The sequence below is a fragment of the Pygocentrus nattereri genome, chromosome 17 (assembly GCF_015220715.1).
Source record: "Pygocentrus nattereri isolate fPygNat1 chromosome 17, fPygNat1.pri, whole genome shotgun sequence".
Taxonomy (NCBI): domain Eukaryota; kingdom Metazoa; phylum Chordata; class Actinopteri; order Characiformes; family Serrasalmidae; genus Pygocentrus; species Pygocentrus nattereri.
The window spans coordinates 16,495,026-16,513,032 of record NC_051227.1 but is presented as its reverse complement, the minus strand read 5'-3'; the positions used below and the strand labels follow the sequence as shown (position 1 = coordinate 16,513,032).

The following is an 18,007-nucleotide window of genomic DNA, read 5'->3' as shown; positions in this document are numbered from 1 at the left end:
GGTAGTTAATCTGGTATTACTAGTTAAATGTTTACAGTTACTCTTTACAGCTAATTCTCATTACGTCACAGTGACGTCAGTAATCTGCTCAAATAAGTGATCTTTTCCATGAATGTTTGTGCTGCACAGATTTTAAAAGCCTGAATGGTTCGTCCTTTCTGAGTGTCCTCCAGAAACACCACCGCTGTGTTGTGACTGGCTTATCAGCATTTCTGAAGTTGCATGTGTTTTTGTATTTGCAGCCTGTTTATGAAATATAGGTCGTCATTTTGATTAAAGTGTTTTTAGCGTTTGCAGCTCATTTTTTTATATGGAGTTTGTTGGGTCTTCTCAGTGACCTTACAAGCCACACAAACCTACGTAAACATTTATAAAGGCTTGTTCTAATAAGCTGCAGTTGGCATAAAGGCTGCTTTTCAGCAAGTGACAGGTCTTTTGTTGACATTAGGTCATGTTGTAATACTTTCGGCGGAACCTTATTGCAGCAGAATCTTTATCGGCATTGTGGCCATTTCACAGTTCACCTCCTGTTTGTAATGATGTCCACTTCATATGCAATTTTTAAAATGTTACACTGGACATTTTAATGCGGACAAAATTTCAAACCCAAGTCGTTTTCTGAAGAAGACACAAAGTGGTGTGAAACTCTCCAACATGAAAAATGTCTGCAAAAACTTCAATATCATGTGTGTTAAGTCACCTTAACATAGAAGCTGACAATAACAACTTGTAGATGACTGCTGCTTATGGTTATGTATCCTTATAAACATGAACTACACACTTAAAAATTAGAACTCTTCAAGGGTTCTTTGGTATAGAAAAATGTTTCTATATGGATCCAAGAACACTCAATAAACATTTATTTGCATCATGAAAGTGTTCTGCAGATTGATGGAAAATGTGCTGTAAATGGTTTTGTAGAGAACCTTTTTGAAAAGGGTTTCATGTAGCATCAAACTGGGTTTTGCTACTGCATCAAGCTTTTTGGTGCTATATGGAACAATTTCCAAAAAAGTTCTATATTTAACCATTTACAGCACATTCTCCATCAGTCTGAAGAACCCCTTCATGATGCAAAGAACCCTTTAAGCAAGGATTTTTGAGTTTCCATGACTCTATATAGAACCATTTACTTTATTAAAGAACCCTTGAAGAGCCATTTTTAAGAGTGTACAGTGAAGTGTTACCAAGGCGTTTTAAGGTTGGAGAGTTTTGTGTATTTATTTACTTCTTTTCTGAAAAATAATTTAGAGGACGATCTCTGAATAGTGAAATATAGTGTTTTTAGTGATGGACACTCAAGTCTGGGAGCGTTTAGCTCTCAGCCTGAGGTCATGGTCATGAGCAGCTGACCCTGTGATTGCAAAATAAAAAGAAGTAATTTTTCAAAATGTTCAATTTCCAAAATAAACTGTATGTATTTACTGTGGGTAAGTTTGTCCAATCATTGGTACAGCCATTTAAGGAGCTGCCATTGGTGACCTGGAGACAAACAAGAGTTTATATGAACCATTTTAAAAACAAAAAAGTTTTACATTCCATTTTTTTGCTGGACAGCTCGCTCTGAAATCATGCAGCATACTTAAAAAAATCCCAAACAATCTAGGCACACAGAGACGCTTCAACTGTAGGCTGATTCAGTATATCACTGCTGTTGCAACAAAACCTCCTACCTTCATTTTTGCCATTTTTCAATATTAGACATAATTTGATAGTGTCTGTTTCCCTTTACATTGTGTGTAAATTTCATGAAGAATGGACCAAAAGAAACAGCCCAAAATGCCTTGGAAAAAATTCTGGTTCCATTGACTTACATTAAAATTAAAGTAGGTTTTTGCCTTCTCCTGTAAAGTTACCATTTTGGAGATATGAAGTTTTGTTCTGACAGCAGTGGTATGAATCATCTCCATGTTCACTGCAACTTCTGAATACTCCTTGATTAGATCACAGCATATGGAACATAAAACTAGGGGCCATTGAGATGTCTTGGCCAGTTTTGCTTTAGGGCAGTTACTGTAATTTTGACATATGTGTATCATTTGGCTCAGTGCTTTTTAAACAGTCAGCTTGGGAAAAAAATGGACAGGCTTCTGTGGACACATATAAGCAGTTAAGGGAAACACAAAGTAATCTAGATAGAGCCAGAAATGCAGAATGAAATGAAACAAAAAATCCAATTTATTAAACAAGTCAAACAAATAAAATCTCATGGCTGGCCTGTTTAAACAGACACCCTGTAAAACACATACATGATCATAGAAAATAAGCATCAGCTCCATGGCATAATGACACGGACAACGAAATAAACACAAATGCACAAACAGATGTTCACATGTTCTTGTGCAGAGCGACAGTTTGACCCTGTTAAATTGAGAATGATAGACTCTAATTAAAACAGGCTGCAGAATTACAGGATTAAGACTATGAGACTGGAATCATATCAGTATCAGCAGACGCTTAAAAGAAGATTATCAGCATGGGACAGATGTTTGGATTTGTCGGCAGTAATAATGTATTTATTGATTACTCTGGAAGAGCTGAATGTTTGGTTTACTCTATTAAAGTATCTGCCTTTTATGCAATTTACTGCATTTGTAACAAGAATAAATGTTTCTGATGCTAATCCTGCTTGATAAAGTCACCTGGTTGAGAAACCTGTCACCTCACAGCAATAGCGCTGTCGCCTGGGTTCGATTCCCCGGCCGGGTGACCAGGGTCCTTTCTGTGTGGAGTTTGCATGTTCTCCCTGTGTCTGCATGAGTTTACTTTGGGTTCTCTGGTTTCTTCCCATAGTCCATTTGGATGTGTTAAATTGCCCCTAGGTGTGAATGTGTATGTCTGTCTGTCCGCCCTGTAATGGACTGGCGACCTGTCCAGGGTGTATCCTGCCTTCCAGCCGATGTCCGCTGGCATAGGCTCCAGCCCCCCCCCACAGAAGGAGAAGTGACTTAGATGTGTGTGGGTGTGTGGGTGTGTTTATGTATCACCACCAGCAGATATGCATGTGAAAAAAGTCAGATATTGGCATTGACTGGGAATTCCAATATCAGTGCACCCCTATTTGGAGCTTTTACTGATTTAACACAGCCAATTAAATGAATCAGCTGAATACCAATTTCCCCCTCAGGGCTCCACGCAAAAAATGTGCTCTTTTATTGCAACTTTTGTCAGGTTGGAATAGCTCTACAGAACGCTGGCTCATTTAGCTGAATGAGAAACTTGTGAAATGAAAGCCCGATTCTGACCTGTGAGTTTGAAACCTGATCCAACCAGACTCGACTCATACTGCTAAACTTGATAACCAAGGCCGATGGTGGAAAAAAACACTAAGAAAAGAAACCCAAGCTTGATGTGAAAAATTAGCCTAAACCAGCAAAAAATCCACATTACCCAGTGAGAAAGTTGGTTAACATTAGCCTAGCTAGCTAACACAACCTAACACAATCTAACAGTGTGCTAGCTTACCAAGCACAACCTGTAGCAACATAAAATAAAGCATTGGATTTTCCGATGTGTTCATTACTTTGTTTTCTCATGTGTGTCACAGTATAGCAGACTTTAATGTAGGAACTTCATTTGTTTGTGCTGATTAGCACTGCTACAATATTGCTAAATCCAGCTAGCTATGGGATTCAGCCTCCATGGTATTTGTAGTGCCATGTTAGCACCAAGGTAGCATTCACATTCCCAGATTGAGTTTAAGATTATACAGCTTGAGCTTAAACAATAACTTTTAGAACAGGGGCATTTAATTAAAATTCAGTAAGATCCAGTTAGAGAAAATTTCCTCAATTGAAAATTCAGAACATCATAATGTCTAACATGCATCATTATTCAGTGCCATATATTGTTTACTGAGGTTAGGGAATCAGTCCTGTGACCGGAAGGTTGCCGGTTCGATCCCCTTGGCTGACAGTCTTGTGACTGAAGTGCCCTTGAGCAAGGCACCTAACCCCCAATTTCTCCCTGGGTGCCATGGATAGGGTTACCCACTGCTCCGGGCAAGTGTGCTCACTGCCCCCTAGTGTGTGTGTTCACTAGTGTGCATGTATGTGGGTGTTTCACTGTAGGGATGGGTTAAATGCAGAGGTCTAATTTCACAGGGTGCAAACTCAGTGATAAATGGTTCTGTATTCTATTCCATTCTACTGATGTTGCCTACTAGGAATACCAGCATCTTATTCAGTCGACAACTGAATATCAAATCAAATAAAGTCCAATTCAGTGATATTTCAACAAAATTTGCTTCTCACCTCATCCCTCCCCTGAGTGTGCAACTCAAGTCTCAGTGCTCATCGTAATGCACTGATCTGAGTAGCGTCACGTGTCATATTTACAACACATATAATTGGTCTGTGAGTTGCCCGGGCTGCTAAAGTCACAGCTAGAAAAGTTACGCCAATTAAGCTATGACCACCCAATCAAAATCAAAGAATTCTCCATAGTTTATTGGTTGTAGGTCCAGGTCGACATAGGACAGCGTCTGGGTCCAGACTCGGACTGCGGTCCGCCTATTAGTGACCTCTGTTTTAGAGTTTGTAAGACATGCATGTAATAGATTATTCCTTTGTTCATTTCAGTTTCTCAATGAATTATTTAGTGAATATATCATCTTAAAGCCTAATTGTGAGTGTTATTAGATGAACCTGTTTGTTTGTTAGCTTAAAGGCTGCTGGATTTTTGAATTTGAATCTTTTTAAAATGCATTTTGAATGCAAATTAATGACAATTCTATTGTAACAACAATTTCCATTTCCTAATATGCAGATATGTGCACATATTCAGCTTATGATATTCAGAAAGTAGGATATTATTGATTACAGCATGTTACTGCTGTCAATATAGAGTTTTGTACTACCTTAAAAAATAGAGCAAGTCATTACTGTAAATTTACAATACAGTATACATTCTGTCAATATTACAGTACTTATCTGCCAGTAGGTTACTGCATTCACAGTGTTGCAGACCTCTAATTGGACTTTAGCATTAGTGACCTGGGCTCAATTTCCCAAAACAAAACAAGTATAAAGATCATCTTAATCGGTGGAAACAGGGTTAAATCTGATGCTCTCTCTACTACTTAAATATGATCTTTGTGCACTCTCAGCTCAGACTGGTTAAATTCAGACGGACAAACTATTCAATCCTACACAGATCACACAAGGTTTATTTCATTGTATCGGTTGTGATTGATGTATGTTAAGCTTTTTTTTATTTTAATACTCGGGATGGATCGACCACGATGCAGATTCCTTGCTCATTTACTTGCACTTGTCCTCATAAAAAATGCACCAATAATAACATCCGATACAAGCTTGTACTGTGTAATGTAAGCACTGCAGGCAGTGATCCAGGAGCTGCTCACACAGAGAAGTGTTTTCTGAAACCATTGCTGTTGGACACAAAGTCGTTAGTCACTTTAAATATTCTGCGTTGGCACATTTTTGCAAGGTATACACTGTGCGATATTCGTCGGTTTTAAGTAAATTCAATCACAGCCACTTCCTCAAGACAGGGGGACACACATAGGCCAGCAAAATGGATGCAAAAAAGGCGGCTACTAAAGTCTGTCAATGGCATGGATTGGACTGAGCATTTTCGTAGAGTATGAGCACATAAATCATAGGTTTTGTCTGTACACGTGAAGAATGAAGTGAAGAATTTTCAGACTGTTAATAGGCCATGCGTGTTATTTGGTGCATTTAACCCATTAGAAGATGAAACCAATCAAATAAATGAAAAAGATACTAATGTCCCAAAAACTATGGTCTGCACTTTAGAGAACAAACAGCCATAAACTGATTCTGAACCACTGGCGTGCATGTAAATGCATTTAGTCATTGAGCAGTTTTTGGATCTGATCATTTTTGTCAGGCTGGTTTTTATTTTGTAAGTATGTCAATGTAGTAAAAAATGCTTTTACTTCAGGACAATCTTAGGTTCTTCTACCCAACGTTTCCTATAATAAAGAATGATAAACATCTTTGTCTCAATAAGAAAGCTATTTCTTTCTTTCTCTTTCCTTCTCTCCAAGATACAGGTACTGTCTAGACGTGGACTGCTGATTGTCTGGCACCTCTTCCAGTCCACTGGAGACCCTATCTACACATGGAGGACATAAACACATAACGACATAGTCTAGTCTGTGCAAAATCAGAGTATGTTTAATCTGTTCTTGGGTCTTTAATCAATCTCCAACCCCAATTAAACATGTCAGCTCTGCCCAAGCTGCTGTCTGAAGCAATGACGCTAAAATCGATCTCAACTTCAACTTCTTACCTTCTGTCCAATCTGCTAGCCCCAAACATTCTGCAGCAAGCACTTATTGCACTGTGGGGAATCCCCACCACACTTTTTTTGCAATAATACTGTATCCCTAACATTTATAGTATTTTGTTTAGGAGGGTCAAAGGGTTAAAAGAGCATTTCTTGATACATCGCAAGTACCTTTTAAAGCATTACACAGGACAACAAACTACAATGAACAGCAGTGAAATCATTTACACTTTTAAAAAAAAGTTCCTTAAGGGCTTTTTAATAAACAAAATGATTCTATATAGAACCACAAACACTCAAAGAACCCTTTGCATCATCAAAGGGTTCGTTGCATCATGAAAGAGCTCTTCAGAATGTGCTATAGATGGTTCTGTATAGAACATTTTTGAAAATGGTTCTTTGCAACACGCAAAAGGGTTCTTCTATTGTTACAAAATCAAGCTTGTAACAATAGAAAATACCATTTTGATGCTATATAGAACCATTTTCAAAAAGGTTCGACGTAGAACCATCTACAGTACATTCTACATCAGTCTGAAGAACACTTTCACCATGCAAGGAACCCTTAAACATACAAAGGTTCTTTGAGTGTTCATAGTTCTATATAAAACCATTTTCTTTGCTAAAGAACCCCTGAAGAACCATCTTTTCAAGAATTTATGTATTGTTCACACAGTGGTTCAGTTTGTAGACAACAGAAGTTAATTAATGGACCAATCAGAAAAAAGCAAAAACAGACTTTTTCGTTTTCTGCTCCACCTTAAATGTTAAGTGTCAGAATGTAACTACTGCACCATTTAAGGTGGAACGGGAAATTCAAATACAAAGCCAATTTCATCATCATTCATTACTGTGACTAATAAATCATACACAGTCTAATGAATTAAAAATACAGTTAAAGAGCAAAATTGCACTACGCTGTTGCGTTGCAACATTAGTTCCTGACCCTGCATATTTAAAGGACACAGATGCAAACTGTGATCTTTTGATTGTTATAAAAATAGGAATATGCACTACATTTGGTAAAAAGAACAACACAAGGGAAACGGTATCTACACTAAGGTGCAGGGCAAAGCAAAACAAGCCAATTCATGGAAAAAAAATCCATCAAATTCATTTTGCACTGAAAGTCATTGGTCACCAAGGAGAGCAGCAACGTTTTCCACAGGACTGGGGACTCGCTTGCTTCTTCACTGTCATGTGACCTCAGCGTAGGTGATGGGACTCTGAAAACCACAAGATAAACAAAACATGAAGACATGCCCTTCTGCTACTGTCCATTTGCTTGGAAGACTGAACATCAACTTTCTAGCCCAGTGGTCTGAACGGGCACAGCATCAACCTCGTCCTCACTTGACGTTTTCAGACAATGACTGAACATAATTTTCATTGATAATGATTATAAGACAGCATCATTCATTATTTTAATCTGAATGGATCTGTCAAGAAATCTGAACCTACAAAACAGAAAAATTTAGTTAGAGGATTCTATTAATGGACCGCGACCCTATCTGGATTAAGCGGTTGACGATGAAGGTGATGATGATGATGATGATTCTATTAATGGCTGATGCAAATAGTTTATTCTAATAATGTCATTTCATTTTGACCATTTACTTTTGTTTGCAATCTTATGTACAGGCATAAAAGAACAACACTCTTACGCATAGCAATATTAATATGAAAATCTGTTTATTCTTTTAAATTTTTTAAGAACTGAAAAATTTCCAGTGGTAAGGAAATTCTCCTCATATGGCATGTTAGCGCTGCAGGGTTAGCTCAGCATTATATTGGATTCTGATGTCAGCTTTAGTTTAAATAAAGACATTTTAAACTCTCAGAAGGCTTTAAGCAATGCCCTTTACTTTGTATTAATTTACTTTGTCTTTAAGTAAATCTTTCTGCAAAAATGTGAACTTTGAAATTTGTTTTTTGTTATTAGAGCATTAGCATTTTAGCCGATTAGGTTTCTGCTAACTTGCTCAGCCTTCTCTAATAAGGGTAGCACATATCCAATTACAGAGAATACGAAGTGTAAATCAGTTAAAGAGAGTATATTACCAGCATTCAGTGCTGGTGTAGGTTTCCTCCCTTTCAGTAAATTGGCAATTCTTCATCTAGTTTCATGTGCACAGATTTCAACAATAATAGGCTTTATTAATTCGTAATTATGAAGTACTACACTTTCCTGAGAGGCTTATGATCATAATTAGCAATAGTTTCAGTTGCACCTGGCTGTAGCATCAGCCGCAAACTGCACAGTCTTGAAGAGTAATACATCAGAGACGTTTAATAGGACATAAAACGATAACAAGTAAGCATTTTCCATGACAGAATGGGACACTTAAATTCCCCATTCAGATATTTTAGCAATAATCTCAAAAACCAACGATCATGTTAAAAAATAATGTCACTATTGATTATATAACTGAGCTAGTAATTATTTTGATAATTACTCTGCTAGACAAAAAAAAGACAGCACAGACCAGCATACCTGGTTACCAGCAAAGCCAGTATATACTGTGCTTTGGATGCTGGTCAACTAGCATGACTATCAGCTAAACCGGCATCAGACCAGAACCAGAGCACCATAAACCAGGTACACCAGCTGCTGGTTCTTTCAGCATGAGTAATGAGTAATGTGTGGGGTTTATATTTTTAGTTGTTTTTAAGGCCAGACAATAAAAAATAAGATTTGAAACATTCAAAGTTTGTAACCGATATTCTTATATAAGGTGCATATTCTTCACTTTCTATATTTCTGAATATTATTGGAGGGGCATGTTAGCCATCTGTCAAGCTATTCAGCCTAGGCCCTAGTGGAACTTCTTACTATTACTACAATTTAAATTTAATTTCACTTTGAATACATTCAATACATAACTACAAACATAAATGCATTAGTGAGATCTTGCTGGTGTGGGTTTCCTCCCTTTCAGTGATTGTCAATGCTAATTGATTGCTAATAACTCCTTCTAGTGGAAAATGTTCAGATTGCTAAACTGGGCTTTAATTTTGCCTGCATACCCTGTTTATCTTCAGTAATCCGATTCATGTAAACGTAAAACTGTTTTTAATCATGTTGTTTGATTTTTTTAGTAACTGAGTATTTAATAAAAATTTGATACATTCATTTCTGACCATATTCCACGAACTTGACAAGCAAGCTTGTGTGTGTGTACATTTGGACCACTGATCTAGGCTGATGTACAGCCTGTAAATGTTGTTCTCAGTCTTTGAGAATCACTTTAACCAGTTTCAAGATTAACGACGTAGCCTTGAAACAACCACGGACAGAGAGGATGCTAGTCATGCATTGCAGACGCCTACAGTATGTCTTCAACAGTCTGATAATCTTGATAAACTACCTGCTGCAGGCCTGTGGACTGCCCTCATATGAATCCCAAATGAAAATTTGGGGGAGTCACATTGAGCTATTTATCATATATAGAGGACAGTAGAGCCATTGCTCCTCTAGGGTGCAGGTCAGAGGTTATAGACACTCCTATGTAAATTACAAATAGCCTGCCTGAGCCTGGGCTGCTGAATATTACATGGCCCAAAAAACATTGTTGAACACTGATCAAGAAGCGACTATGGATTTATGTTCTTCTCATTAAAATAGTGCTGTCACAATATCATACTCCACTGCTGCTTGACCTTTAACGTGAATGATTCGCAAATTCAAAATACAGGAAATAATAGTATTTTTTAATAAAACTAATGAGTTGCCTATAGTGTATGTTGTCAGCATTTAAATCAGTAAACAAGGCCAAAGGCTCTAGGCGATTGAATAACCAAACCATGTAAAGATGATGACTAATAAGCATAATTACGCATACTTTGCATTTTGAGGTCAAACTGAATGTAACACATTATATGTTATGCTGGTTTGGCTTTATATTCTGGCTTGTGTACAGGTTTCATACGAACATGCAGGCAGAATATGTCCAGATTATGCCTGTAATTGTTGCATAAAGCCCAGTCCATTGTGCCCTTAGTGTTTCATAGATTTTTGGGTGGTGAAAGACTTTTCTCTCCTCTCAGGTAATAGGAAAATACATATAAAACATGCAGTTTTTGAGCCGTGTGCACAGAAAAATCAGCTGCACCTCTCTCCATTATGCATATGCATTGCACATTAAATAGGTGGAGCTAATGGAAATGCAATATGTTGCTCAGCTACTAAAATTTGAGCAACTATGTCAGACAGTTTTGTCTGTACTTTTCATTTATCCAGGGTAAATTAGCATTAGTGTCTCAAATGTAGTTACAGCAGATTTAACAACAGCAGCAAGCACAGCAGCTAGATAAATGAACAAGCCATGAAAACAAGCTGAAGCAACATTTACCAACATTATTTTAGCTCTCAGGATCAGATATATGAGAAAATGCAGTGCAAACTATGCCGTGATGCATCCGCAAATTTCCCAAATTCTTTTTATTTTTTTTCAGCTGGCGTAACGTAATACCCCTGTAGAATGTTTTGGTGGAAAAGAGCTTAATTTATTAACATCACTTTTTCTTCATTACTGAACTTTCATTTTCTGTTTTGTCTTCACGGCTCTGGCAAACATGTCATCCTTGATGGTGTTCTGATGGGTTCTGTATTAGGCCCAGTTTTATTCCCATGTGCATGCTACTCTCACGATTGGCCCCTCCCCGTCTGGTCCATGTGCGTTTGCTTTGGTTTGGCCCATGTGTATTTATTTTGGTTTTCTAGTCCTGCCCCCTTGTTTCATGACTCCACCCCTGATTGTCTCCACCTGTGTTTGCACCTGTCCTTTGTTACCCTTATGTATTTAAGCCCTGTGTTTTCCCCTGTCTGGTTGCTGGTCTTTATCTGCTGTGTTGGTTGTACTGGTGGTGTTTGTATTGGTCTTTGTTCTGTTGCTTGTACTGTTCTGCTGGTTTGGTTCTGGTTTCTGTCATGTCTGTCCCCTGATCCATCCGTGTTGGCTCCATGACCCTGGACCATTTGGACTATGACCCTGGATTTGCCCATAATAAATCTCGCTTATCTCCGCATATGCGTCTGTCTCATCGCTCCCCGTTACAGCTACCATTAGGTTGCATTATTAAAAAGAATAGTCAGTCTTCATAGCTATGTGAATGATAGTTATATACTATCTGTAGAGCCAGATGATATTAGCGCTTTAAATAAACTAAGAACTGAAATTCCCATTATTGTTGATATGAAAGAATACAGTTTTAAGTGGTCTGTGAAATCTAGCTCAAAAAAGTAGAATTTAGAAATTTTGGCGTAGAAATTTTATACCTTGACTAGTTTAAAACAACAACAACCAAAAAAAGCTGAAAACATTTTTATTCCGTTTAGCATTTTACGTTTAAAATATTATTCCTTTTGTATTGACTTACCATCCATAGCATTTTATTTATTTTATTTATTTATTATTCATTCATTTATTTAAATTCAGTCTTTCTTTCTCTGTTCCTTTTACTTTTCATTTTTATTTAACAATTTTTTAATATCATTCTCACAATGCCGTTCTCTGTTTTATGTACACTATTTAACTGTGTTATTTAATTATAAGCACTTGAGCATTTTTTATACCTGAATATAAACGCCCATGGAGTTGTGGAATTAGTGCCACACAGCAGACAAACCCAATCCTTCCACAGGCAGAGAGCACAGAGGGTGCACAAAATGACCCCAGATGGCTGAAACAAGCTTTTAAGTTTGGTTTCAAAATGATGTCTAATGCTGATTTCTGATTTCTTTCATTGCATTTCTAGCATCAGTAACAGGGCATTAATGCTCACTAATTGTTATCACATTTGCCTTGAAGGCTGCCTCCTGCGCCCTGACCAATCACAGAAGTTCTTTGGGAGTTTGCATTTATCAAGGCCACCAATATAAAACATTTGGTCAAAAACAAGACCGGCTGACTTTGACCCACATAACATTAAGGGTTCGCTAATTTTAACATATACTAAGGTACTATATATTGCAAATATAGTAACGATGGACTACATATGATAGTTCTATACTGTAGAAATACTCTTGGTAAATATTACTTGAGTAAAAGTATATGTATTCTATGTATATTTCTACTTGAATAAAAGTGCAAAAGCACTTGAGCATGCATTAAAGTATCAAAGTAAAAGTACTTTGAGTTATCATAGATCATGCACAACATTTTGATAAACATGTTCAATTGTGTGGCTGCAGAAATGAAAAAAACAAGTTAGCTGTTTGCATGTGAAGTCACACTGGTCTCCTAAATAGCACCCGTTCATCATATACAAGAACATAACACAATATCAATAATATCTCACTGTACCTTCACTTTTTATATATATTCCCAAGCAAATACTTCTTTTTTTAGTATTTGGAAACACTTTCTATGAATGATATGCCTACAAGACCTTTTAACACATTCATAATACATTATATTGCATGCATAATGGCATCATTTCTATTCTTCTGTGTTTAATAGATGTTGAATATGTTTCTTACTGTATTGTGTTGTTGCTGCTGGATGCCTAAATTTCCTTCGGGATCAATAAAGTATCTATCAACATGGCTATAAATACGAATCTTTAGCATAATGCAAGCAGTGCTCATATCAAATTATAAGAGCTTGCAAGTTGCATTTGTCCACTCTAAGTAAAGTGAAGCATACTGTACTAAAGCCTTTTCCTGTATTATCAGTGAGGCTTCAAGTTTCACGCATGAATTGAAGGTCCTGTCACAACGTCTCAATTGGGGTTCAACTGCACCGCTTGTTTGGCTGTTGTTCAACAGTTTCCTGAAACTGAAGTGGTTTGTATGTCATTCAGGGGGTCAAATCTGCACTGATTTCTACACAGCTTTGATAAATAAGGGGCAGCATGACTTTGTTGCCACTTATTCATCTTAATCATTCAGCCCTATTTGGTACTTTTTAGTCGAGCACGTACAGTGTTCAAAAAGTCCTGGGCCATTTCACATTTCATTTAAATCACCTTCTTGTTCTGTGGTTGATGCATAATGAACACTAAATCGATACCCGCTATAAAAGCCAGGTCTTTAGCACTGTCAAAAAAATCACCTTCGCTCGTCGACCTGATCGGACAGCTAATTACTCTGCCAGCTTAGCTGCTCGTCCCACTTCTCCAGAGCTCTGAGAGAGCAGCATGGAGCTCTGACTGCATTTCTCCATCAAAAATAACACAGATTCGGAGGCATTCCAGGATATGAAAGGGCCCCGGAGGGTAAAGCCAGCTTTTCTTGAAGGCTGGAGGCGGAATACCTGTGAGGATATGTATTTCTCCATGGTGTGCTCCATCCTGGGCTGGCCGAGCATGGGAACGCTGGAAACGCTTTCCTCCGGTGGAATCTCACCCAGCAGCGGCTTCCCTTTGAAGTTCTTCACCACGCAGACCACCTTAGAGAACAGCCCACGCAATCACGACAGAGAAAGAGAAGGAAAGAGGCAGGGATGTCACGATTACTCAATTAAACTCTGTTTAAAATGTTTGATTAAATTTATCTTGAATAAGAAATGGTTAGATGCAAATTTTACAAAGATAATGCAAATTTTACAGCAAGAAACAGAGCCTGATAGACATCAGCCAGGCTCTGCTTCATTTGTTATTGCCCAGTGAAAGGGGACATCCAAACATGTTTTACAAAAATCTGCATAATTACACGGTTAAGACGTGAAGAAAGTCACAGTGGTTTGGCGTGAAATGTTCTCTTATAGAGAAACTTACAGAGTCACAACTTTTCACAGTGGCGGGGATAGAAACCAGACATCCACCTCTAAAAGCTGCCTCACATAAAGTTATTACATGAAATAGTTATGAATCCACCGCCTGATGTCTGAGACACTGTTTTAATACCAAAACTATAAAAAAATCAGAGTCTGTAAGTTTCTCTAAAATGAATCATTCCACATCAAACCACTCTGAATGGCTTTGTTTACAACGCAACCACTGAATTATGCACAAGTGTTGAAAAATCAATGTAATTCCCCTTTAAATTGACTTTTTGATAACTGATCAAAATAATCAATACATTACTCGATTACTGATATAATCAATAGTGACCGCTCCACCAAGAGACAGAGAGCGAGTATAAACAGTGCTTTTAGACCTCCAAAAAGAGCCGCGAGCAGTTTTTCAGCAAAAGAAAGCCCCGACTCCTCTCGGCAAAGCCCGTAAATGATGGTTTATGTAACTTGTACTTGGGCAGGGTACTTCGCATGACTAGCTGCCCTAAATGAATCTCTGTGTGCTCTCTCAGAGGGGAAGTATGCAAGCCTGTCCCAGAGCGCAATCATCTATTATCAAGGCAAAACGAGCATTTTCAATGAGACAGGGACAATATGGGCAATGTTAGAGCGGAGCGCAACAAAGAGCAGGGGATGATTTTAAATGGAGGACATCTCAGGGCAGCAAGCCCTGCAGTCAAATGTTGAATTAAAAAAAAGATGCAGCAATTCATTCTTCTGTACAATGAATGCTTTGAAATCTGCAGCCGGTTTTGTTTGCGTTCAGTGTTCTTAGCGATTCTGGGCTATAAGATGTTGAAAGCGTAGAACTTACTGATAAGTAGAGAAAACAACCCTTAACTGTAGTTAAATCACTGAAATGCATGGCCTTGAGTGGCGTATTGACTTCATAACATGGCAGCAAAATAGAATATGATCAAAAATACAGTGTTCAATAAATAATTTAATTTATCAATAATAATAAACCCAATAAACAGGTCTTTCTCCATGCAGTGTAGTTCATTAACAGTGGGCTATGGCTGCAAAGCAATATAGATGTTATTTCTATGTCCTAAATTGGCACATAAAAGGGGATTTCAACCACATTTTAAAAGCTTCTGTATAATTAAATGGTTAACTGCTCTACATACTTGCAGACAACCTTCATTTTTCTTTACGCTTTGCTCATAAAACTTTATTTATGTTTTTACCATTGTTTTAGTGTAATTTTTATATTTTCTATTTTTTTCTATTATCTTCCAAGGTTACATTAAGGTTATATTTGGTGAAAGGAGGAACAGCAAAGTAAGAATTTCACTGTACAGTGTAACTGCCTGTTCTGCTATGCATATGACAATAAAACTCTTGAATCTTAAGATGTAAATAGTCATTCAGAGTGGTGTGATGAGAAATTCTCCCTCCTTCCTAGAGAAAATGACCAGCTTACAATTTTGGTGATAGGAACCAGGGGTCAAACAATACGCTCATAAGTGACCACTGAACCCAAATGAGTCTTCTGTTTTATATGTAAGGTTGATTATGGGAAAATATTGGTATATATTTTTTTAATTGTTTTCTTTTTGTAGCTGTATTATCTTATACACCTGCATACACCTCTCCAACATAAATGTGACAAACATCAGGCAGCGAACTTTGTGTGAGGGAGCTTTTACAGGTGGACATTGGTTCCTATCACCACCACTGTGAACAACTCAGACTCTGTAAGTTTCTCTAGAACAGAGCGTTTCACACCAAACCACTCTGAAGTACTCTGTTTACATCTTAATCATTTCTTTAGGCAGAAATTTAGAAAATTCCACTTAATACAAAATTCAAATGACGTGTGGTCATTTAAGCCCACATCAGGGAGTATTTTACACTGGCTTCAAAGGTTTTAGAACCAGAACATTAGATGCACACATATTCGTAAGCAGGCCTCCAGATCTCCTCCCACTCCTAAATCCTCCTCCAAGTTGATGCCATATGACATTAGGATGCTGTAATGTTTGATTTTACCGCACACTGTCCACTCCCTGCCCCTCCTCCCCCTCGTCTCCAGCTGGAGAAATAGGTCAGTGTATATCACAGCCTCATGAGCCGGCCCCAAGAGGGAACACGCACATTCCACACAAAACCCCTCCACAACACTGCTTTCCCCCAGCACGAACCACCTAAACGACAGACCCCACGCTGTACACACTAAAGTCTGACCTTTTGTTGTCTCCGCATCACGCTGCTTCAACACTCACTGAACATTTAGCCAAGAGGAGTGAAAGGCTAAAGCTGCAGCTGTGTGGCTTCGCCCCATCTGAAATTCACAAGATGTATCTGTACACAAGCGAAAACTGAACTTTAAATATCAAAATTATATTTTTATATTGCCATTTATATTTCATAGTTAATATTTATTTAATTTTTTATTTATGTATAACTCGATTTTCCCCGGATTTAGTAATGACCGGTTTAACATTCTAGCTACATAGCTACATCTCACCCTATCAAACAGTGCTACCAAGCAGGCATGGTGCTAATGCCAGCGCATGCTTCCTGAAGACATGTGAAGCTCCACCACGTCTTTCAAACTGCCCCTAATGCAATGTCACTGGACAGCTCAACATGCTTGCAGGAGAATGCTAACTCCTAATTCTGCTACATCAGCTAAAAAACACTTGCCTTGGCTAGCATAATGCTGAGGGAAGGGGGAGAGGGAGGACCACTCTACACACCCAAAAGAGGGACAGTTATGCTCTTTAGGACTCCTAGGTATGGATGGCTATGGCATCGCTGGGCTTCAAATTTGCGATATCTTGACGAAAGGGATTCCCTTGACATTATTTTTTTTTAAAAAGCAACTTTGGTGAACCTTATTTGAAAAGGGATAGGCTACACCCTCTCTCTGTGAGTAAACAATCAGAATAAGCCTTTTTAGAGTATGTACTTGAACAGTTAATGAAAAAACAACCCAGCTCATTATCCCTCCACCAAATTTTACTCTTGGCACTGTGCCAGGAGAACACGTTTCCAGTCCATGCAGCTGCTCAGCCATGAAAACCCATTCATGAAGCCCCTGATGCACCGTTCATCTGCTAATGCTGCAGAGGCCGTTTGGAACGTTTAGTGAGTGATTTAGTGACTGATTCATCAGGGAACAATGATTTGTAAATGTTTCATCAATTTGTGGCCCTGCTCTGTGAATGTGTGTGGTCTATCGCTTCGTGGCTCAAAATGATGGCACTTACAGTTGTCTCGGGCAGATCTAGCAGGGCAGAAATTTCACAAACTGATGTACGGCAAAGGTGGCATCCTATGACAGTGCTGCATTTAAAATCACTGAGCTCTTCAGTACGACCCATTCTACTGCCAGTGTTTGTCTGCTGAGACAGCCTGGGTGTGGCCGAAACTCCTGAATAATTAGAAGGGTTCACATATTTCGCTAAAACATTTTCTACAGCACTCAGCTTCATGTATTATTTAGAACACATTGATAATGAACTGCAATATTTTCCACTTTCATTTTCTTATCTTCCAACAGGCTGTGGGAAGAGGTGCGGACAGCTGCTACATTCTGCTGTCCCACTCTGCACTTCTGCCTTTCTGCTGTTTTCTGCTGGGTTTGAGTGCTTCATTATGTTTCTGCTTTGTGTCTTATAGATGAGGAGCCCCATGGCCATGCACGTGTCACGCAGGCCACATGGGTCTGACCAGGCACAGATGTGTCTGTTCCAGCCAGGCATAGCAGCAACACCTGAGAACAAAGAGTCCTCTCACTGATAAATGATTTATGTACTGGAGAAATTAAAGGAATACTACACTGTTTTTCAGCCTGATCTACAGTACTGTGTGAAAGTCTTAGGCACCCAAGACACATTTTCAAAATCAATTTATTTGTGTAGTTTGTGTTTATTTGCTGAGAGAAGTGTTAATATTTGAATAAACAAAATGTATAGAATATTAATAATGATCTAACCAATAATAATGAACCACGCCACATTCAGAGTCACTTAAATTTCTTC

General features: G+C 38.2%; 1 protein-coding gene across 1 annotated transcript in view; it reads right to left on the bottom strand.

The window, feature by feature from the left end:
• Positions 1–6,875: 6,875 nt before the first annotated feature.
• The window catches only part of plppr5a (phospholipid phosphatase related 5a), a 61,684-nt gene continuing 50,552 nt past the window's right edge, over positions 6,876–18,007 (bottom strand). The window contains exons 5-6 of the mRNA XM_017721177.2: positions 13,533–13,667; positions 6,876–7,502 (exon numbers count right to left, since the gene is read on the bottom strand). Of these exons, the coding sequence (XP_017576666.1) occupies positions 7,473–7,502; positions 13,533–13,667 (165 nt within the window). The 3' untranslated portion in view covers positions 6,876–7,472. The remainder of the gene's footprint in view (positions 7,503–13,532; positions 13,668–18,007) is intronic.